The 23,417-nt window shown below is 49.1% G+C and overlaps 1 protein-coding gene across 1 annotated transcript in view; it reads left to right on the forward strand.

The window, feature by feature from the left end:
* Positions 1-17,563, forward strand: part of ATP1A1 (ATPase Na+/K+ transporting subunit alpha 1) — a 32,873-nt gene extending 15,310 nt beyond the window's left edge. Inside the window, exons 5-23 of the mRNA XM_060027764.2 lie at positions 503-616; positions 1,006-1,140; positions 1,253-1,370; positions 1,831-2,099; positions 2,626-2,824; positions 3,080-3,189; positions 5,113-5,247; positions 5,935-6,127; positions 7,393-7,568; positions 9,826-9,962; positions 10,811-10,961; positions 11,563-11,731; positions 11,877-12,031; positions 12,632-12,755; positions 13,919-14,064; positions 14,179-14,309; positions 14,594-14,695; positions 16,838-16,929; positions 17,384-17,563. Coding sequence (XP_059883747.1) covers positions 503-616; positions 1,006-1,140; positions 1,253-1,370; positions 1,831-2,099; positions 2,626-2,824; positions 3,080-3,189; positions 5,113-5,247; positions 5,935-6,127; positions 7,393-7,568; positions 9,826-9,962; positions 10,811-10,961; positions 11,563-11,731; positions 11,877-12,031; positions 12,632-12,755; positions 13,919-14,064; positions 14,179-14,309; positions 14,594-14,695; positions 16,838-16,929; positions 17,384-17,412 — 2,685 coding nt within the window. The 3' untranslated portion in view covers positions 17,413-17,563. The remainder of the gene's footprint in view (positions 1-502; positions 617-1,005; positions 1,141-1,252; positions 1,371-1,830; positions 2,100-2,625; positions 2,825-3,079; positions 3,190-5,112; positions 5,248-5,934; positions 6,128-7,392; positions 7,569-9,825; positions 9,963-10,810; positions 10,962-11,562; positions 11,732-11,876; positions 12,032-12,631; positions 12,756-13,918; positions 14,065-14,178; positions 14,310-14,593; positions 14,696-16,837; positions 16,930-17,383) is intronic.
* Positions 17,564-23,417: the final 5,854 nt, after the last annotated feature.

Consider the following 23,417-nt stretch of genomic DNA (forward strand, 5'->3'; position numbering starts at 1 on the left):
CCGTTCTTCCTTCTTCGTTTCAAGTTCTCTCTCCCATCTCCTGCCCTGTGTGTAGATGTTCTTCCAAGCTGGGCCTCTGCCCTGCATGTTGTTTCTGTGAACAAGCAGCTCTGCTCGGGCCCTGGCTCAGGTCTTGCTGCCACTGAGCGGAAGAGCACAGCTTTTAATATTGGAACATTACACACGTCCAGAAATGTTTGGTAGCCGTTCTTCAGAAGTCACAAGTTGTTTTGAAAATATCTTTCTTTAATAAAGCAGGAGAAACTGATTCATGGAGAATATTTCCCAAAGTCTGTCAAGCTAGTGACCAAGCGTCAGTGTGACTCCATTTCTGACACTCTTGTACACCGTCTCGCGGAAGATAAACATGAAGACATGAGTTCTGTATTTCTGAAGCCTTGATCTCTGTTAAAAGTCTGGTTTTTACTCAGTCGAAAATTAACTGAATGTTCCCAATTCTTTACCAAGAGCCATGCATCCTAACTTGTTTGTTCTGTCCCAGCTGTATCTTGGTGTGGTGCTGTCTGCCGTCGTCATCATAACTGGGTGTTTCTCCTATTATCAAGAAGCTAAAAGCTCAAAGATCATGGAGTCCTTCAAAAACATGGTTCCTCAGGTACCTGCCGCTTTGTCCTTCCCCATCAGGTGACTTGACAGCCCCAAGAATGTGAGCTGGTGTGAAGTTAAGGTTTTCCAAATATTCAGTGGCTCCATCAGAGAGAGGGGGATGCCTTCTCCCCACACCCAAAACCAGATCTGTTTTTCTTATACCCCAAAAAGTGCGTGTCTTCCCTCTGAATGTACACAGCACGATGGCAACGTGCGGACTGCCTCATAGATAACTCGAGCAAGCTTCTGTAACTTGTATAAGTAAACAGACTGATATCTTTGCTGTACATTCAGATAATTAGGATTACAGATCATTTTGTAATTTTGACACTACCTTCTTGCTGGTATTGGTTTTTATCTGATGGAATGGTGTAAACTGTATTCTCCTTCCAAAAGCAAGCCCTCGTGATTCGAAATGGTGAAAAAATGAGCATAAATGCAGAAGAAGTTGTCGTTGGGGATCTGGTGGAAGTGAAAGGAGGGGATCGAATCCCTGCTGATCTCAGAATCATCTCTGCGAACGGCTGCAAGGTAGGTTTAAACAGAGTCTCCACAGTTCCGGACAGAGTGAGTTGAGTGGGCCAGCAGCCCGGGATGAGGCTCGTGTTGCTCACATGACGCGTCTTACTTTTCTCACGGGCAGGTGGATAACTCCTCACTCACTGGAGAATCAGAACCGCAGACCAGGTCTCCGGACTTCACCAATGAAAACCCCCTGGAGACACGGAACATTGCCTTTTTTTCAACCAACTGCGTTGAAGGTAGACCGTTTTCAAGCACTCTTCAGCACGGCATGGCATTTATTTTGGGCATTAACAACCACCACCAAAATAAACCCACGGCCACGATTTCTCTTTTTGTCTTATTGGCCCCATTTCTGACCACTTCAGTTAGGCACAGAGCAGAAGCAGTTGACTTGCTGGCAGGAAGACCCAGGAGGCCTCGGGGCTGTTTTTTCCCTCTTCCCTCCACCTCTGCGTGCCTCTTCTGTTGGCAGTGCTAAGCTAGCATGGGGTTCGGAGCCGCTGTCCTGCTAATGGAGAGAAATCCCTTTGCTACAGTCCCTATAGTTTAGAACAGATGGCGTGTACCACCAAGGAGCCGGCCCTTAAAAACATGTGTGTTTCTGTCTCTTTTTTTTAAACCCTGCCAGGTAATTGTGCAGATTCTGCGGCTTCATTGGTAAAATTTAGTACAATTCCCCCTCCTCCTCCTTTTAAGGTACTGCACGTGGCATTGTCGTGTACACGGGGGATCGCACCGTGATGGGCAGAATCGCCACGCTCGCTTCTGGGCTGGAAGGGGGCCAGACTCCCATTGCCGCGGAAATTGAACATTTTATCCACATCATCACGGGTGTGGCCGTGTTCCTGGGCGTGTCGTTCTTCATCCTTTCTCTGATCCTTGAGTACACCTGGCTTGAGGCCGTCATCTTCCTCATCGGCATCATTGTAGCCAATGTGCCAGAAGGTTTGCTGGCCACCGTCACGGTAAGAGGCTTGGGGAAGGCGATGCTTGCTCGCTCTGACGGCCTGCCTGAGTGTGAGAGTCATCCGCTACGCTTTCCTCAGGGACTGCGGGGGCTGCCGACTTAGGTTTTTTTTGCATGTGTTTGTATGTGGGTTTTCTTCAGAGCCACCTGGTAGGGTTAGACAGTGAAAAGACCTCAGCATGTTTTTATACGGAAGATAGTAACCCAGAAGCATACTTTTTTTTCCCCTTGAATTTTATCACATGATCCAGAACAGTGTAGCACAGAAAGGAGAAGAACTTGGGGGTAAGTAGGGAAAACAGACTGGTACATCCTGGATATTTTCACTTTTCTTAATAGTCTGCTTTTTGGAGAGGGGTGGGGGAAGCCCCACGTACACGTTACCATTATTATTTCCTCCAACTTCAGAGGAAGCTTGGAGAGATTTAGTTTTAGGCAAATTTCTCCCATGTTAGGGGGTCACCAGAGTTAGTATGGAACGGCCGCCTGGTCAAGTTAGAAATAATCTGGCCCCAACGCTTTAGGTGTGCCTGACCCTGACCGCCAAGCGCATGGCCAGGAAGAACTGCTTAGTGAAGAACCTGGAGGCTGTGGAGACCTTGGGGTCCACGTCCACCATCTGCTCAGACAAAACCGGAACCCTGACCCAGAACCGGATGACGGTGGCCCACATGTGGTTCGACAATCAGATCCACGAGGCCGACACGACGGAGAATCAGAGTGGTAAGACCAGGGCCCGGCCCACACCTGAGCCTACCTGCTTGCTTGCTTTTTATCATTTGGTAAAGAGTCAGGGTTTTAGATGGTTTAGGTTTTTTGTCTTTTGGGGTTTTGTTTGCATGTCAGTACAAACATGGTTGGAAAATGCCTAAAACCTGACTAGTTTTGTTCATTGGGAAATGAGACGTGTCACCTCACGTTTCTGTGGGCCCTTAGTACAAAGCCAGTGCATTATTTTCCTCTTTTTGCTTCCACCAGGTGTCTCATTCGACAAGACCTCGGCCACCTGGCTCGCTCTGTCCAGAATTGCAGGGCTTTGTAACAGGGCCGTGTTCCAGGCTAACCAGGAGAACCTGCCTATCCTGAAGGTCGGCTCAGCAGTTCTGTTAAGGTTGCCTTTGAGGTGTGCAGATGCCACCCAAGAACCACCACCTGAGGGTTCTGTTTGAAGAGCACGTGACCTTTGGGGGCTGTAGAGTAATTGGGACACTTGGAATGGTCCATGGGCTGCTTTGCTATGTGTAACTTGAGTTGTGTTGCCTGTAGACCCCAAACACTTTGAGTACCCTGCGGTCAATATAGGTCAGTAAAAGTGGAATATACAGTAAAAACTGACCAAAGAGGAGTTGGAGGAGGTGGGAGGCAATCTTTACTGGTGAAAAACCTAATTAGTAAAATCCAGCTTTACTCCTCTTTTGAGTTTATGTGATGATCACCTAACCTAGCAGACAGTGAGGGCTACTTTTGTGACTTAAGAATTGCATTTGCATATTAGGATACAGCAGATTCCAGTCAATCCCTTAAGCCATTTATTTTCTTAAAATAGCTCAGTTATTTCTCTTATCTTATTTGTTCTTAGCTGGCTACTAATGTTGCAGAAATAAGCTAAGCGTACCCGGTGGAATTTGCATGAAATTTGAAATGACTGAGAGATTTTTCTGTGTGGCCCAGTAAAGACTTGGTCCCAGAAAGGTCACGAGCTGCACAAGGTCCTTGCGGACAAGAGGAGCTGCATGGGGCCCTCTGGGCGGCTCCCTCTCCCCAAAGCTGCCTGTGGTGGTTCTGGGTCGAAACTGGGTTGTCGAAGAGAATGTGGCTCCGACGGAACCGAGATGGCTTCTGTTGTGAAGATAGGATTCCTTTATTCTTTAAAGGAGATTCTCTTGGCATTGAATTGATGTTGTTTTGAGGAGGATGTTGTTGATCTTGGGATAAAACTTGAGATGCCAGCTTCATCGTTTTTCTTACCTCAAAGTGGAAATTTTCTAGTCTTTGAGCACGGGGACTCATAAATATCCAGTCTTGCTCATTTCAAAGCTCCAGAAAGGTAGCATGAGATGTTATTTCTAAGTTATTTCAGGGGGATAATGCCATTAGTGGCATTATCAAAAAAAAAAAAAAAAAAAAAAAAGGCATGCAGCCCTATTCTGCTTTAGTAACTGGCCTTTATTAAAGTGATCCCACTTATTTCATGCTTCTTACCAAACTTCACCAGATTTCTCGTTAAACAGGGCTACTATATTTGTAAATGAGCATAAACTTGCTATTTGCACGTGCGGCCTGGCATGCCAGAGTTCTAAAATGTTTATCTGTGTAAAAGTTTGCTGTAGCCGAAAATGTTTTTAGTGTGTCAAAACGTAAGTGTTACAGTGTATCTCACAAAATATATGTGTTACCGAACATGTACGCATTAACTAAAATGGTGGCTGATTACATTACCGTTGGAGCTAATAATAGCTTTCAGTTCGTATCGTTCAGGCCCAGACAATCCTGCACAATTGAATTAGTTTAGAATGTGAAGTCCTGTTTTGCCCTTGACACAGACAGCTTGCCCGCCGTCCTGAGAACCCAAGGCGTTTTCTTTTTTAAATTGCAGGGCAGTGAAGGGTACCGTAAATATTTACATTCTCACTCTGTATTTTCAGATTCATAACTAGAAATAGGTGGTTGGGAATGGTTGGCTTTGAGACTTCTCAGCAGGCCCAGGGAAGGTAAAAAAAAGGCCGGAGTAGGCTGGAAGAGTGTGTTGTGCTTCTCCCAAGCGTAGGTGACACCTTCTTGCGCCGGTTTGGGGGGGGCCTCTGGGTGGGGTGGGAGGCCAGGAGGCTGGCAAGGAGGAGGTTGGAGTTTAGGGGCTATGACGCCGTGGTCACTCGCCACAACTGTGCTCCTCCTTGCCAGCTCCCCTCTCCTCCTGACGGGTGGGAAGACATTCTGAGTCTTCTCTGGCTTTCAGGGATGCCTGGGTAGAGCGCTTTCAGGGTGACTAACAGAGGCGTCTCTGTTCACAGCGGGCTGTTGCAGGCGATGCGTCCGAGTCCGCGCTCCTGAAGTGCATTGAGCTGTGCTGCGGTTCTGTGAAGGAGATGAGAGAGAGATACACCAAGATCGTTGAGATACCCTTCAACTCCACCAACAAGTACCAGGTCTGAGGGTCTGGGGAGCTTGTGGGGGGCCCGAGGGGACAGACGAGAAGGACATACGCTGGAAAAAGATCCATCATCCCTTTTGGAATTTTCCACGCTGAACTGCTTTCTAGAAACGAATGAGTCACAGCCTTTATGAATGCTTTAACTTTACATCTTACCCTGACTCCTCCGTATAGAAAATCCTAATCTATTTGAGTATTAGTAGGATAAACGAAGCCTCTTCTAATACGTCGTCCGGGCCCTTTTGAATTCTCACTTGTCGCTTGGAGTGGGTGTGGGCGTTTGGAGAGGGGCTGGGTGGGGCTGCAGGTGCACACACGTGTGCCAGTCCCTTTTCTGAATTTTCTTCGGAAAAACCGTGTACATGAACACGTGTCAGGGATGTATGAGCACCTCGCCACGTTTGTTTCTTCTGTAGCATTCAAAGTGTGTTACAAGGTGCGAGGCACTTCAAAGTTCAGAAATAGGGCATCTTGGATATTTTTGAAAACAACTACTAGGGACTTACCTGGTGGTCCAGTGGTTAGGACTCCACCCTTTCACTAACAGGGGCCTGGGTTCCATCCCTGGTCGGGGAACTAAGATCCCACAAGCTGCGCGACGCGGCCAAAAAAAGAAAAAAATTCCCTCCCTGGGCTGTCCGGCCCAGCCGTCCATCGTTTGCATCTCCACCATCCTTCACAGTTGTCCATCCACAAGAACCCCAACACAGCTGAGCCCCGGCACCTGCTGGTGATGAAAGGTGCCCCGGAAAGGATCCTGGACCGCTGCAGCTCCATCCTCATCCACGGCAAGGAGCAGCCCCTGGACGAGGAGCTGAAGGACGCCTTTCAGAACGCCTACCTGGAGCTGGGTGGTCTTGGAGAGCGCGTCCTGGGTATGCAGATAGCCTGGCAACAGGGCCGCAAACAAGTCTGGGAGACGATTGCAAGTTACTGGGTTAACCTCTGTTTCTCGTTAACTTCCCTTTACTTGCCCCCTATTGTTTTGAAAACAATAAGCGCTGGAGACACTGGGCAGCAAAATGCTGCTGGTTTGCTTCTGACTCGGACTTTGACCTTTGGTCTCGTGCTGGTCAGTTCTGTTTGCTCAAAAAAAGAGGGGAAAAGAGTTTTATGATCTGGCTTTTGTTGCTGTGCCCGTGATCTGTAAACTTAACAAAATGAAAAGGAATTCCCTAGGGCATCTAGAATAAAGCCACTTCCTGACTGCCACGGAATGGCTGTGAATTTACACGGGCACTTGTGCCGCCAGCGCATAAATTAGATGAACGGTAAACTCGGGGCCCAGGATGCCACCTGTCCTTCCTGCTCTGTCAGCCACCTCGGATTAGAAGTACATTCACCCACTGTGTCATTGAGAAAGTGGCATTTATAATCTTGTAGGTTGACAGATAAAAATTCATATTGATGTAATTCTTCTGTTCTTAGTTTGGGTAACTTAGCACTGGTCCCTTACTCATGTTCTTACCTGCTCTCATCTAACTTGAGGTGTCTTAAGTCTCTATCCAACTGAAGGGTCGCTCTTAAGTGGTTTTTGTTTCTGCACCTCCCACCCCAGAGTAGAAGCAGCCTCTCTTATATGAACTCCACTTGATACCACTTTAAAGTACACTGTAACCTTCACACAACATCGAAAGAAATATCCTGAATATCATGATTCTTGTGTGAACAGTAATACTAGATATAAACCCCTTGGGCAGAACGTGTCTGATCTGCATTTATCCTCAAAGAAGCTGGCACGATGGCCCACGTGGGTGCTCAGCGGTATACTTTGGTTAGATGAACAGTGAGCAGAGATGTGGCCTTGATTTTTCCCAGAGACCGAAGTGGAGACAAATAATGACATGACGTGCCACGTCTCAGTAACTGAGTGGGCAGGTCTAGGAGCCGGAAACCCTGGTGCCAGAGTCAGTCTGCTCTACATTGAACAAAGCCTCTTCCTCTGAGGCTTAGTGATGGAGTCTGTCTTTTGCACAGTTTTTCTTCTAGGCATTCTGTGTCATTCATAAACGATCGTTAAAACTCACTTGGTTATAAAAGTAGACTTTAAAAAACCTTCCAAACTAAGTGAATAATAAGCCGCTGTCCTGCTGCTGCCTCTGCCACTAGAAGTCCTCACAGGCTCCCTGCCCTCCTGCAGGTTTCTGCCACCTTTCCCTGCCAGATGAACAGTTTCCCGAAGGCTTCCAGTTTGACACCGATGATGTGAATTTCCCTGTTGATAATCTCTGCTTCGTGGGGCTCATCTCCATGATCGACCCACCACGGGCTGCCGTCCCTGATGCCGTGGGCAAATGTCGAAGTGCTGGAATTAAGGTAATGCCCCGCCCCCCTTTTTGGCATCACCTCTCAGCAGCTCGGGGCACCCTACTTAGTGACGTTGCCTTGTGGGGTCCATGTGGCAGCTGGTGTTTCTCACCTGGAGTATCAATTTCTCATCTCCAAAGCTTTTTAGTTACCACCAGAGAAGACCAAGTGGTATTAAAATGTTGGTGTAAACTGCAGAAGAGGGATTAAAAAAAAAAATTTAGCTTTTTAAGGGAAATGTAATGTAGCAAATTAAAAAGAGCAGAAGACTTGGTAAGTTTTTTTTTTTTTTTAATAAAATAAATTTAAAAGTAGTATGGTTTAACATATTCAACAAAGTTACATAGGCACTTTTTTTTTCCTTTAACATCTTTATTGGAGTGTAATTGCTTAACAGTGTTGTGTTAGTTTTTGCTGTATAACAAAGTGAATCAGCTATACATATACATATATCTCCATATCCCCTCCCTCTTGCATCTCCCTCCCACCCTCCCTATCCCACCCCTCTAGGTGGTCACAAAGCACGGAGCTGATCTCCCTGTGCTATGCGGCTGCTTCCCACTAGCTATCTATTTTACATTTGGTAGTGTATATATGTCCATGCCACTCTCTCACTTCATCCCAGCGTACCCTTCCCCCTCCCCGTGTCCTCAAGTCCATTCTGTACGTCTGCATCTTTATTCCTGTCCTGCCCCTAGGTTCTTCATAACCATTTTTTTTTTTTTTTAGATTCCATATATATGTGTTAGCCTCTAGGTCCATCCACCTCACTACAAATAACTCAATTTCATTTCTTTTCATGGCTGAGTAATATTCCATTGTGTATATGTGCCACATCTTCTTTATCCATTCATCTGTCGATGGACACTTAGGTTGCTTCCATGTCCCGGCTATTGTAAATAGAGCTGCAGTGAACACTGTGGTACATGACTCTTTTTGAATTATGGTTTTCTCAGGGTATATGCCCAGTAATGGGATTGCTGGGTCGTATGGTAGTTCTGTTTGTAGTTTTTTAAGGAACCTCCACACTGTTCTCCATAGTGGCTGTATCAATTTACATTCCCACCAGCAGTGCAAGAGGGTTCCGCTTTTCTCCACACCCTCTCCAGCATTTATTGTTTGTAGACTTTTTGATGATGGCCATTCTGACCGGTGTGAGGTGATACCTCATTGTAGTTTTGATTTGCATGTCTCTAATGATTAGTGATGTTGCTCATCCTTTCATGTGTTTGTTGGCAGTCTGTATGTCTTCTTTGGAGAAATGTCTATTTAGGTCTTCTGCCCATTTTTGGATCGGGTTGTTTGTTTTTTTGATATCGAGCTGCATGAGCTGCCTGTATATTTTGGAGATTAATCCTCTGTCAGTTGCTTCGTTTGCAAATATTTTCTCCCATTCTGAGAGTTGTCTTTTCGTCTTGCTTACGATTTCCTTTGCTGTGCAAAAGCTTTTTAAGTTTTATTAGGTCCCATTTGTTTATTTTTGTTTTTATTTCCATTTCTTTAAGAGGTGGGTCAAAAAGGATCTTGCTGTGATTTATGTCATAGAGTGTTATTTTGAAATATTTGCCTTGTTCTAAATTAATACACTTCATGCAGTGAATGGCATGTGTTGTGTGTTTTCAGTTAACTGGTTTTGGAAGGAATGTTTGGTGTACTCTGTGTTGGTCTTAAGTTGCAGAGTATTGTTCAGGTGCGCTGATACAGCGTGGTTCAGTGTAGTTCGTGTGGTCTGTCTTGTTGCTGGCTGTTTGATTCTCCGCCTTCTCATTCTCATGAGTACTACTGCCCTGAAAAGCTTTGTAAAAATTATCCTCCTACCACCTCGACTGTATTCTAAATATAATCTGGGGTCAGAAAGAGCAGTGACTGATTTGAATTCTTGTTACTTACTGCTTTCCCTCCAAATTGGGCCAGTTTCAGAATGCTGACCCTTTACTCACCAGCATCAGATTTTTATCGTTTTTTTTGTTGTTGTTGGTTTCAGTAAATTTGAGTATTTTTCTGTGATGGTGTAAAAGGACAAAGATACTGTTTACTCTGTGTGATTGTGCGCCAAGATAAAAGCTGGGTATTGCTTTGTGTCTTCTGTGAACTCACGTCTATATTTCGGGCTAGTTCGTGTTTATCGGTTTTATATTTGCCTTTCTTTCCCTTTGATATTACAAGCCGAATCATCCTTGACATTTATTCTTGCGTACTCGTAAGACTTCTCAAGGTCATTTGCTAGGCAGCTGCGTTCAATAAATCGTCCTCTTCCTTGTCACAGGTCATCATGGTCACCGGAGACCATCCAATCACAGCCAAAGCCATTGCCAAAGGTGTGGGCATAATCTCGGAAGGAAACGAGACTGTAGAAGACATCGCTGCCCGCCTCAACATTCCAGTGAGCCAGGTGAACCCCAGGTAAGGCAGGAAGGTCAGACCCCTGTTGCCTTGAACGTGCAGGTGCTGGAAGTTGGGCATCTTCAGCTTGGTTCTACACAGTTTTCTTCTAGGCTTGCTCTGGGTGAGGGACGCCCCTCCAGTGCCAGAAAACAGCCTTGTTCCTAGGGAGGGTTTTCAATAAGAGCGGTCACCATAAGCAACGCTTAGATGGTGCCTGCCGTTCTAAGCACTTGCTGCGGTACCCGCGAAGGTGGGTGATACTCCCACCTTGCGGAGCAGGGAGGCCGAGGCCGAGTCACGCAGTACACCCGGCAGTCTAGCTTCTGCGTTCACACTGTTAACCACCGCGCACACGGCCCTGCACCTAGCACCTTGTCATTTTCAGGGCCACACTAACAAAATAAAATGGGCAAGGCACAATTGTCCAGGTAGCTCAGGCCAGAAAGGGAGATTTTGGTAATAAAGTAGAATAGATAACTTGAGACAACTTTGTTTTTAATGTTTTGTTCAGGTTTAGGGCCGCCCCCACTCACCCCCAGCCAAACCCTACTTTGGGTTTGGTTTTCCGTCAGCTCTGTCACCGCCTAAAACTTAGTTATGTTATTTCAATGCGTCTTATAAAGATGGGGAAAGGAAGATGGGAGGCAGGCCTGCCCAGTGATTATTGTGAGTCTTGAATGAGATAATATATATGAAAATGCTTTGTAACCTGTAAAACACTGCACAGATAATACACAATGGGGACAGTTCCCTCTGGCTTCGTGGTGTTTACAAAGTGTTCTGCGTAGTGTGGCAACGTTCTTTCTTGGGGATGAGCACCGTGCTGGTGAAGTGACAGGTGACTTGTCTCTCGGTCCTAATGGTAGGGATGCCAAGGCCTGCGTGGTACATGGGAGTGATCTGAAGGACATGACTTCCGAGCAGCTGGATGACATTCTGAAGTACCACACGGAGATCGTGTTTGCCAGGACCTCTCCGCAGCAGAAGCTCATCATTGTGGAAGGCTGCCAGAGACAGGTCAGCGCACAGCCGGGGCCGGGCTCTTTCAGGCGCCACTGACCTCGGTGAAGGCAGTTCCAGTAAAAACAAAAAACAAAGCAACAGTGGTGGAAACATGAGCCAGTTTCTCTCGGTCTCGGTATACACGTGCCAGTGAGACACTCCAGGCGTAGAGAGAAGGGTGGTGACTGGCTCACGGCTCAGCCGAGACACGGACTCCACTGTGCAGGTCTTCGCTGTGGCCCACGGCCGGAGCTTCGGCGCTCGCCTGGAGTAGCAGAGCAGGGTCCTAATGTGTACACTGGAGATGTGAACGTCCAGGAGACTCGCATCCCATACCTGGGAAAGACCTGGGGGTGGGGGTGGGGGGGCTTTCCAAAGCGCCACTCACCCAAGTCATGACTTGGAGTAGCCCTTGTGAACAAGGTGAGGGACACATCTGCTGTCACTCCTGGACTCTGGCTGTGTGCATTCCTGGCTGAGACGGTTCTGCATCTCTGTAGAGCCTCAGTGGGAAAGGAGCAGTGTCTGTCTTGAGAGGCGACTGGAGGCTGCACCTCCCTTACACCCATCGCTAGACTACACGATTCCTAACCCGCATCCCTCCTTTTTCCGGCAGGGCGCCATTGTGGCTGTAACTGGCGACGGTGTCAATGACTCTCCGGCTTTGAAGAAGGCTGACATCGGGGTTGCCATGGGGATTGCTGGCTCAGATGTGTCCAAGCAAGCTGCCGACATGATTCTCCTGGATGACAACTTTGCCTCAATTGTGACTGGAGTAGAGGAAGGTGAGCGTGCTGCATGTAAAGCGACCACCAAAACCTCACCCGGATGCTGCCGAGCCGTGTCCGTGTCTGTGCGCTTAAGGGGTGTGTGCAGGATCTGGTCCCTCCCGTTAAGCTCTACAGTAAAAACAGTCTTTTGCTTTCGTAGGTCGTCTGATTTTTGATAACTTGAAGAAATCCATTGCCTACACCCTCACCAGTAACATTCCAGAGATCACCCCCTTCCTGATATTTATTATTGCCAACATTCCACTACCCCTGGGGACTGTCACCATCCTCTGCATCGACTTGGGAACAGACATGGTGAGTGACTGTCACGGCTTCCACACATCATAGTGTTAAGGTGTGGCATTAGCATGCACCGCTGTGCTCTCTGGGTCCCCGTGGCCACTGTAAGGAAAAGAAATTCTCGGTAGTGACATTTCCAACGTGTGGCAGCCTCAGCATCAAAGACTGAGTGTTATCATTCCTCAAGACGGCTGACGACATCTATTTATCAGATAGAAATCTTCCCTTTTGTATAATTTTGCCCCTTTTTTTGTTTTTGAAAGTGGGACTCGTAATATCTCATGTTATGAAAAAATTTTTTTTTTTTTTTTTTTGCGGTACGCGGGCCTCTCCCTGTTGTGGTCTCTCCCGTTGCGGAGCACAGGCTCCAGACGCGCAGGCTCAGCGGCCGTGGCTCACGGGCCTAGCCGCTCCGCGGCATGTGGGATCCTCCCGGACCGGGGCACGAACCCGTGTCCCCCGCATCGGCAGGCAGACTCTCAACCACTGCGCCACCAGGGAAGCCCATGAAAAACATTTTTTAAAGGGAGGGCAAGAATTTTAAAACAAAAGGTTCACAACATCAGCTTGCTGGTTTCTGATCATTTTAAATCCCTTCTCGCCCCTCCTCCCCAGGTTCCTGCCATCTCCCTGGCTTACGAGCAGGCTGAGAGCGACATCATGAAGAGACAGCCCAGAAACCCCCAGACGGACAAACTCGTGAACGAGCGGTTGATCAGCATGGCCTACGGACAGATTGGTGAGCCGGCAGATTTAAAGTATCTGGAGGGGTGGTGTCTGCCTTCTGAGACTTCAAGTGTTGGGTGACTTTCAAATCTAGGATGAGCCATGACCTAGGGTGAGACTGGGGATTTTTTTTTTAGATTCCTTTCCAAGTGAAAATAAATCTTTTGCCGTCTGCCAAGAACCCATAGTTCTCTAGACTGGGCACCTGCGACTGAGCTCATCTGCCCTAGGACTGAGGATGCCCCTGCTCACAGAGCCTGTCCAGTGCCAGGCACAGTTCCTTAACTCAAAGGCGGCTTTTCCTGGGGAAGCCTAGTATCTGTCACTCATTTGACTCTGCAAACCCTAACTCACTGTCCAGAGTTTGCAGGTTTGGCTAATAGGTCACTGCCAAGTGGCTACTCCGCACACCCACTCTCCCCACCCCCAGTGCTTGATTTCTGTTCCACCAGTGGCGCATGACCAGCTCACAGGTGGTCTAGGCGGTGGGCAGTGAAAATACCCTTTGATCCTAAATCCTCTGCCTTTAGGAAAACTTGGTGAAGCCACCATTAGCAACTTGTTCTTCTGGAGTCATGGGTTACATCACTGCGAACACTCGGGTAAAATGGGACAGATTAGTACATTATGGAAACGTGGAAAAGATTAATTTGACAGTTGCTGACAACAAAGTAATTGGCTGATGGCCAGAAAGGCCTAATTTTGAGCAGAAGGAAGACTGTGTCCAGAGCGTGGGATGAAATCCCACCCCAGGAAGTTGAGGGCATAGTGATTGGATTGGGTCCTGGGGAGAACGACCCTGAAAGTGGGGGAGGGGGAAGATTAGGTCAGAAAGTGCCGCGTTCATGATCTCCACAGCGGCTGGGAAAAAGGCGGTGTGCAAACGTGTTGAGACATGGGAGGGAAAGTCATAATGTTTCAGAAATTAAAATGTAGGGAAATGGATTTTTACCCCCAAGGGTCGTGCCCTTATAGAAGCAGATGATCGAGTAATAGAGACGGGTGTTGAAGAGCAAGGCCCGGGTACCGTCTTTTAAGCTCTAAAAAGTGACTCATAGTGGAGCAGGTGTGAGCGAGGAGTGTGTCCCGGGTAGTCCATCCCACCGGTCATAGCCTGTGAGTAACCAAGACCTTCCTCCAGGCCCTGGCATTCAAGTTGTCTTTCCAACCTCTCAGGTATGATCCAGGCCCTGGGGGGCTTCTTCACTTACTTTGTGATTATGGCTGAGAACGGCTTCCTCCCGACTCACCTGCTGGGCGTCCGAGTAGACTGGGATGACCGCTGGATCAACGACGTGGAAGATAGCTACGGGCAGCAGTGGGTGAGTGAGGGCTGCCCGCCTGACCAGTGCTGGACGGAGCTCCTCCAGCCCCACGGGGTGGGGCCACATGGCCTCCGGACACGCATGCTCATCTGTCTGCCTTATGCATTTCAGACCTACGAACAGAGGAAGATCGTGGAGTTCACCTGCCACACCGCCTTCTTTGTCAGCATCGTGGTGGTGCAGTGGGCCGACTTGGTCATCTGCAAGACCAGGAGGAATTCTGTCTTCCAGCAGGGGATGAAGTGAGTAGGGCACAGTTAGGGGGTTCTGGCTCAAAGAAGGGGTCTGGTGACATCTAAACCCTTTGCCAAAAGCCCAGCACCTGACACCCAGGGCAGAGTTTCTGGAAACTTATTGTGGAGCAAATTGAGGAAGCAAAATTCTAGGTTTTTTCATCTGACCTCAGTCAGGTTCCTAAGTACAACTAATAATACATAAAGACATCGACCTGCCATTTGACACGTAGCATTAGAAGATACACTTCTGTTCGTGTTTTTTAACTTTTCCCCACTTCTTGTTTTTTTAGGAACAAGATCTTAATATTTGGCCTCTTCGAAGAGACGGCCCTTGCTGCTTTCCTTTCCTACTGCCCTGGAATGGGTGTTGCCCTGAGGATGTATCCCCTCAAGTAAGTCCATCCTCTTCTAGCTCCAGAAAGTGGGAAATAGTAAGTGTGGCTTTTCCTCTCATGACACACGTTAGTAGCTGTTATTTTGGGAACTCTTGGGTGATGTGTACAAGAGTTCCTCTGGATTGGAGAATGAGGAAAGGCTGACTCAGTAATGCAGACCAGCAAATCCCCAGACTGTGCTTAGGATTTGCTGTCACTAGGGCCAGCCGGGCTCTGGCCCTTGGGCTTGCTCACCAGCCAACTGCACTGAGCGCTCAGGTCCCCCGTGGCCACAGCCCCGTCGTCTTGAGGCCAGTGGGGGATATGCTGGAGTTTGGGGGCACAGGTTCCAGTCTTGATTGGCCCACCCAGTCACTGCGTCGCCTGGCAAGTCCCTCACCTCTGTGGGCCTCTGACTCTTCTGCTCTCGAAGGACAATGGTGGAGCAGGTCCGAGGTCCTTTTACTTTACAGTCGAGCACGGGTAGTGTTGTTAGGAGATCATGGGTGGAGGATCGGAGGAGACTGACCACTAGTCTTTGGCCAGAACCAGACTGGCCTTAGACATGGTGAATGACTGCACTTTTGATACGCCTGACTTTTCACATACAGGATTTGCCACAAACTCTAGTAGTGTTTTGAAGCATTGAGTGCGTTTGTGGTGTCTGCCAGCTGGTTAAGGTTAGGCAGCTGCAACCTATTAAAATATGCTAAACCACAGAAAATGGGACCCTACGAGTCAAGCTTTTGATCTAAACATCAGTCTTCCCATGCTCACTCAGACCCATATGGACTCCCGACTAGCCTGTTGCCCTTCACCTCCTCTCACTGATCTCATCCCAAAAGTAACCAAACCCTGTTGGCTTCCCTGACTGCCTATCTGGTGCAAGGGGAGCCTGGCATCCAGGGTCTTGTTACTGTGCCAGCCTGTCTTCCTAGCCTTATACCCATCCAGGCTTATGTTAGGTGAATTCAGTACTTCTCTTCTGCCTGCATGTTTGGGAAGGCTGTTCCCTTCTCACCCCATCAATCCCGATCGTTCTTCAAGGTTGGTTTTCTCAGGGCTTGTCCGCATGTGATCTCACCCTCCTGGGCATGTGCAGCAGCAGCCCTCCTTTGCCATTATTGTCACTTCTGCTCGCATAGATTGTTATTTTCAGAGCATGGACCACAACATCTGTTTTGACTTTGTGTCTCCAGCCCCCTGCACAGAGCTGGCACAAAACAGGGGCAAGTCTTATCCAAGGTGAATCCTGTCATCTTGGGCCATTGTTTGTTAAGAGGAGGCCAGGAGGATCAGAGCTCTCTAAAAGGCCCAAATGGAAAATCTCAGCCTACAACAGGCTGGTGGTGCCTCAGGGCATCTTTTGCTATGACTAGAGAACTTGTTCCCAATAGGTTCTGCCCAGTGTGGAAGGTGGCTTAGTTAATTACAAGGGTCCCCAAGTCAAACGAGGTCATCTTCTAGCATGTGGAGGACACACGAGACAGGAAGAGGAGGAGGAGATGCCAGAGCTCTGTCTTGGGACAGTCTTCCTCCAGTGGTTGCTGCGGGAAGCTGGTAGTCAAGAAAGCGTCAGCCTCCTTTGGAGGCCGCCTGGGGAGCCTGTTTCCAGGCTGGGGGCTGTGGCAGCAGCCCCTGGGCCCCCAAAGGCCTCGGATCTCTGCTAGGGTTCAGCTTCTCGTTCCCCAGGTTTGGGACTCAGCGCACTCCTGACTGCCCCACTGTCAGAGACCACATTCGGGGGATGATTCAACTGGTTGTGACCCACACCGGCAGTTCTTTATCTTCAGGTGCCAGGACATCAGACAGATAAACTTGAGCGAGCTTCTTAAATACTTTAGAAACGGAAGAAAGAAAATGTCCAGTTGCTCTGGAATCGTCAACAACAAAAAAATCTAAGCTGACCTACAAACCAGTTCTCATGGAAAACCCAACTGAAGGTGGCAGTCCGCTTTCTCCTGCCGCTCCGGGCCCTGAGCGCGCAGCAGCGGGCTGTTTTCATCACGTGTTCTGTGTCCGTGCTCGGCCGGCTACCCATGACTGTACTTGGCTTCTCCTTTCAGGCCGATTAGTTCATGATCACCATACTGGCGTGCGGTTTCTTTTTCCTTTGAGTTGCGCGTACACGTATAAATTGTCACTTGCTTCTACTTCCAGACCTACCTGGTGGTTCTGTGCCTTCCCCTACTCTCTTCTCATCTTCGTGTATGATGAAGTCCGAAAGCTCATCATCAGGCGACGCCCTGGCGGTAAGAACAGGCATTTGTAGTTGGGGGTGCGGGCTGCGGAGGGGTGCCTGTGGGGCCGCTGGCTTTTGCTTTGTTTCCTTTGAAGTGTTTGGGCTCCTCCACCGTCAGTCTGCTTGGCTAAGTCCATTGGAAGCCAACTGTAAACTGACTTGAGTCACAGCCCATCTTCAGGATGGAGATCTCAGTTGAGGTTTCAGAACTGACCAAATACAAACCGAATAGGATGCAGTGGAAACGTGGTCAGAAATCAAAACCATCTTTCCAATTAACGTATTACTCTTAAAAGCATTTAAATAAATACAGTTGAGGGCCCAGATTGAATTTGGGTCAAACTCCCCACCCCGCCATTGGCTTTGTTCCCCTGAGGTCCATTCTGTCTGTCTTTCCCTCTGCCCCCTCCCGAGGAGGAAGACTCACTGTCGCTTATCTCTCTCTCTTTCTGTGGCCCCCCCAGGCTGGGTAGAGAAGGAGACCTACTACTAGACCCCCTCCTGCACGCCGGGGAGCATCACGCCACACACTCTGCACCCACCACCCACCCCCTCTTTGTGTACTTCAGTCTCGGAATTCGGAATTCTACCCTGGTAGGAAAGCACCGAAGCATGTGGGGGAAGAAGCGAGATGTCCCGGAATGAAGCATGTAGCTATATGGGGGGGAGGGGGGAGGGCTGCCCGAGAAACATCCGTCTGTGGGAACAACATCGGGGAAGGTTTTTATGTGCCTTGTTGTTTTTGTAAAAAGGAAAACTCGGAAAGACTGAAAGAATACATTTTATATCTGGATTTTTACAAATAAAGATGGCTATTATAATGGAACTGGTCTCATGCCCTCATCACTTCCATGGTCCAGATTGTCTTATGTGATCGGTCTGGAGCCGTGGTTCCCAGCACCCGAGTCCCTGGCCAGGGGCTTCATCCGCATCATTGGAACTTGCTAGCACAGCAAAGCCGGGGCCACTGAACCGGAAGCTAACCCACAATCTGTTTAATAAGTCTCCAGGTGATTCTGATTGCACATTCAAGTTTAAGGACCACAGATTAAGGGGAAACTTTCTGCCCGTGCTTTCGTGGTCTGAGTAGGTGAGCTTACCTCCCCATTTTCCCGTGGGCCAGTGCGGGTGGTATGGCTGGAACTCCCCCTGCTGCCTTCACATCTGCTTCTTGACGGACACACCCTTCACGAGAAGGATTTTCAGACCCTCAGGGGAGGGCCTCCTCTTCCCGTCCTGGTCACAGCCCCACCTGTGGTCTCTTAGATCATCACCGCCACCACGACAGCCTCAAGTGTCTCTAGACGAAGATCTGTCTGAGAAGCAGAAACCTACCTATTATACACAGTCTGTTAGGACATCACAAAGAGCTTCCCTTCCACGTAACTCGTTCCTAATTTAGCATCGAATGGCTCCATTTCAGAGAGTGCTTATTTTCCAGAAGCTACTTAAGAAAAAAAGGTGAAAGATCTGTTTACTTCAAGGTCAAGTATACCTCCGGCTTTCAAAGAGTGAGTGTAAAAGGCCCCCTCAAGTCCCATCGCTCAGTAATCCATCCTGCGTGCTGTTAACTACCTGTACTTGAAGGCTGTCCTTGCTTCAAGCCAATGCAATGAGGAGTCCTTACTTCGGGCATCAATGATCATGGCCTGCCAGGTGGTCGTAGATTGGGTTCGAGTATTTTTTCTCTGAAAAGCTTAATTCATTGCTCATGCCTCTTGTGCTCACTTCCAAGCTGTGCAGATGGGAAGGGAACGGCTGACGCCCACATCCCAGCCAGTCATTACCCCCAGCCTCTCCTGCTAGGGGCACTGGGAGGGCCAGGTGGTCTGTGCCGCCTTAGTCCAACCCACCAGTCTTTCCCGGGGCACTTTCTTCCAGGATGATCTCTGTGCCTGTAGGCAAGTCATTTTTAAAGAGACACTTGTTCAGCCGAACATAAGGAACCTAGGATAAAGCTAAGAACTAACAGAGAGCTCAGGCTCAGGGCCGGTGGTTCCTGAGTCCTCCCTGAGGACATAGCTCTGAGGGCAAGAATGAGGCTGCCCCACGTGCTTAGACTGGCGCAGCCTTGTCAGAGGCTTGCTGGCCTCTCCTCTACTCCCTGAGCGTCTGTTCCCTGGCACGCCTGACAGCTGACCAGTGAACACACCCCAGATGAAGGTCATGGGTATTCCCTACCTAGAGGCATTTGAAGCAGCCTGAGACCATAGACTCTGGAGGTGACCCCGGATAGCTTTCTGGCCAGGCCTCTGCAGCCCTGGACTTCTGGGAACACGGCGGGCAAGGCAGAGCAGGACAAGGGCAGAGCGGAACCTCCCGCCGTCTTTCCACCAGAATACCTCTGCCCTTTCTCTGTTTGACAATCCCTTGAATAAAAAGTTTTACAAGCCAAACGTTTGATCTAGAGGCCACAGATAAGCAACAGGCAAAGCTGGCACCAAAGCCAGGCCTTCCAAAGGGCCAGATTTTTCCAGGCTTCCTACTCGCAGCAAGAGTAAGTGCCCGGGCTTCCTCATACGCCTTTACATTCACCCGCTAACTTCAGCCCCGTCCAGAGGAGCTAAAATTTGCTCCAGAACAATGGAAGCGGTCTACCCCACAAATACGCAGCTGAGCCCCCTGACTCCCCCCCTCCCCTCCCCTGCAATGCCCTCCAGACATCCCCAGGGTCATGCCCTCTTGGTCACCCTCTGTGATGCCCTCCCAACACTTTCGACCACCTGCCCCTTTGGCCACGTCGATAATCTGAGCTCTTGCCATTTCCAACATCCTTACTGCTTCCTTATCGCTTTAGCTCTCACCCTCCTTCCTTTGATGGACAAGCTTCTAAGGAGAGTGCCCATCACTTCATCCCTCTGCCTCCTGCCAGCTCCCATTAACACTGGTCCACCGAAGTTGTCCTGGTTGAGGTCGTCACTGATCTGACTGTTAATCCACTGGGCACGCCCCGGTCCTTCCTTGGCCTCTGCAGCACCTGTGACTCCATCACACGCCTCCTGAAACAGCCGCCGTGTCTCTCCGACATCACCTCTGCCCTCTGCTCACCTTTCCCCTCATCTCCACCTGCCCCTTGGCTGCTCGGGAGGTCCTCACCCACTCCCGCCTCCTATTCTTCCTGGGGTTTCACAACGGACCACCTCCATGATGCTTCCCAACTCTCCAATCTGGTCCTCCCTCCTGAGCCCCAGACCCATAAATCCAGTTGTCTCCTGGACATCTGTATTTTTTCAGCAAGAGCACAGCACCCTATAGAGTCTTAACCCCAGTAACAAACCCGAGTCTGAGGTCCCTCACAATGAACATGCTCTAGGCAAAGACATCTGTCGCCCTGTTGCCCCTTTAGAACCCTGGAAGTCACGGGAGGCTTCTCTCCCCTACCTTGCTGTGGCCCCGCCACCCTGCCGGTCACCGACCACTGCTGGTTCCAGTGTGGTGGCTGAGAGCCTGGGCTTTGTGTCTTAACACCCTGGGCACAGTGGCCCCGTCGACCACAGGCACGGAATTTAGTCTCTTTGTGCTTCACTTACTCTAGAATAAGGGTGGTGTTTCAGAGTTGTTAAAAGGATTATGTGAGATTATATGTAAAGGGATTAGCACAGCGGCTGGCACTATAAATCCTTTTCTCTGCCACCGCTGCCTTTCACATCTGGGCATCGGCAACAGCTTCCTGACTGGTCTCCTTACTTTCTGCCTTCCTCTAATTCAGCAGCTCTCAAAGTGTCATTTCTAGGCCAGCATCACCTGGGAACTTACTAGAAAGTGCATTCTAATTCAGACCTCCTGAATCAGAAACTCTGGGGGGTGGGGAGAGAACGAGTGATCTGTTTTAATAAGCCTTCCAGGTGATTCTGATGCATGTCAAAATCTAAGAACCATTGCCCTACGCCATCTTCCAAACTCCCCTTGGCTGCCTCTCGCCAATGCATGTCTTCATCCCTGACCTCAGCACAGAAACCCATCTCTGCTCGGCCATCCAAACTCCCGGGCAGTACAAATGTGCTCCACACTGCTTCCCCTGCCATCCTACACGTCCCCTTGGCATCCCCCTTCCAACCCAACCTTGGCCCAACCTGCATTCTCCTGGCTAACCGACTCACCTTTGCAGATACTATTCAGGCCTTTGTTCCCTGGGAAAGGTTCAATGGGCCCTCGTTTTTGCACACCTTACTGTTAGCCCCTAGGCCTCTGTTTATTGGTTTGTTCCCTTATCAGGGAACTAGAGTTCCTGAGTGTGTGGATCAGGCCACACCCACCCCAACATCTGGCACAATCAGTGCCTGTTGAATGAATTAAAGCATGCTCTTTACCAGGCTTTTTTTTTCTGCTGCCCAAGCAGCCATATTTTTAACATTTCACCCTCATCTCTTGAGTCTCTGTTTCTGGATCAGAACTGATACCACCCAAAGGAAATCCATGCCCAGGCTTGCCAGAGATCTATGAGTTAGGGTCTCTCTCCATCTCTCAAGACTCTGAAGTTGGAAATCAGAGAGTATTAAGAATGAGTCATGGGGCTTCCCTGGTGGCGCAGTGGTTGAGAGTCTGCCTGCCGATGCAGGGGACACGGGTTCGTGCCCCGGTCCGGGAAGATCCCACATGCCGCGGAGCGGCTGGGCCCGTGAGCCATGGCCGCTGAGCCTGCGCGTCCGGAGCCTGTGCTCCGCAACGGGAGAGGCCACAGCAGTGAAAGGCCCCTGTACCACACACACACAAAAAAAACCTCTTTTTCTAGCAGCTGAATGGGAAGGAGGACACCCCTTTCAGTTGTTATCTTCCTCGAAACTGTTCATTCTAAACGAATTCTCACATTTCCCTTCTGAATCTATCTACCATCTCCCCCTATGACCAAACTCCTCCTGATAGACAAATTTATTGAGTGCTTAAATGTATACCAATTACTGTTTGTCAGTGGCATTTAACCCTCATGACATAACCCTTAGTCATGGAGGGAATTAGGATGGCCAGAAATGGACTAGGAGACCACGGCAAGTGACACAAGAAGGTAAACAAGGTGAGGAGATCTACACACAGACACTGAAAGAGACACAGGCCCTCGGACCTGCCTAGGTTCCAGAGCTTTCAAATCCCTGTCCTGAGCCTCAGATAATCTCACAAGAAACCCTTCCCACCCTCCAGCTAGGTTGGAATCTCCTATTAGGTAGTTGATTAGTACTCTGCTGCTTCATAGAACTCACAGTTCTAACTATTTATTACTCAATTATGTAATAATCTAACATCCATTTTTGCCTGCTAACCTATAAGCCCTATGAGGTCTGGGAGCTGGTCTGTTCTTTTCCATTTTATCCCTGGTGCTCAGTTCAGCGCCTTAAAAAGAGAAGTTGGCACTTAGCACAGTGGCCAACACTCCCTATTTAAAGAGAAGGGCGGGTTCCGGCTCAAGAGGACGACGTAGGAAGATCCTGAATTCGCCTCCTCCCACAGACATGCCGAACCTACAGCTACATATGGAACAATTTCCTCTGGAAAAAAAAACCCCTAAAAACTAGCTGAGCAACTCCTACACATCAGGCAAAGCACATTGAAGCAGAGAGGAAAGGCTGAGACACAATCTGGCTGTAAACTCTACCCTCAGTGTGATGACCCACAATCAGGAAGGAATCTAAAGTCCAGAGCTTCTCCCTGAGGAGCAAAGGCACCCCAACTTTAAGACCTGCATCTGAGAGACAAGCCCGCAAAACGTCTAGCTTGGAAAGCCAAAGGGGCTTGTGTCCACAAGACTCACAGGCTATAATGAATGGAGAAACAGCTCTTAAAGGGCTCATATGTTTGGACTCACTTACCCCAGAGAACAGCGTGGAGCTGACTGAGAGGCGTCCAGACCTTATGTGAAAGAGGCGTATTTGCTTGCCTTAAAGCATCAGCCTGAGGGCAGACATCTAATTTAACACACACCTAAGGGCCCGCAGGGTTCTTCCTAGGGATGAAGGCTGCTGGCAGGCACCATCTGCGCTCTTCCTCTGCCAGCTTGCTAGTATCTCCCGGGAAGGAACCTGTACCCTCCCCTCCAACACCCTGATTTTTGTGGCTGCCCCCCAAGGAACACCTTTAGACCACCTGGCTCTGGTGGCCATTGAGACTTATGCTCAAGGGTCCCACAAAACTCTAACCAAGGGAGAAAGAGTTTTTAAACAGCCATCACCTCCAGGGCATGGCATGAGGCAACAGTCCAAGGAGCCCAGTCTTCCTATGAAAGAGGCCTATAGGCTGTGGCCTGAGGGTGCTAATTAGACACACATCTAAGGTCCTACAGAAATCCTTTCCAGAGATCTCAGGAGACGGGCACTGGCTTTACATTCTCCATCTGCATACTTCAGAGCATCAGTATCTCCTGGAGGCGAGCTTCTGCATGTGACAGGTGCCCCAGGTTTTCGGTCTGGTGCCCAGGGGACACTCCTTGATGGCCTGGCTCTCATGGCCAGAAAGGCTTGCATCCTTGAGCTTCACAGGCCTATGACAATCAGAGAGAATGCGTTTGGC

This window comes from Delphinus delphis, chromosome 1, assembly GCF_949987515.2.
Source record: "Delphinus delphis chromosome 1, mDelDel1.2, whole genome shotgun sequence".
NCBI classification, from domain to species: Eukaryota; Metazoa; Chordata; class Mammalia; order Artiodactyla; family Delphinidae; genus Delphinus; species Delphinus delphis.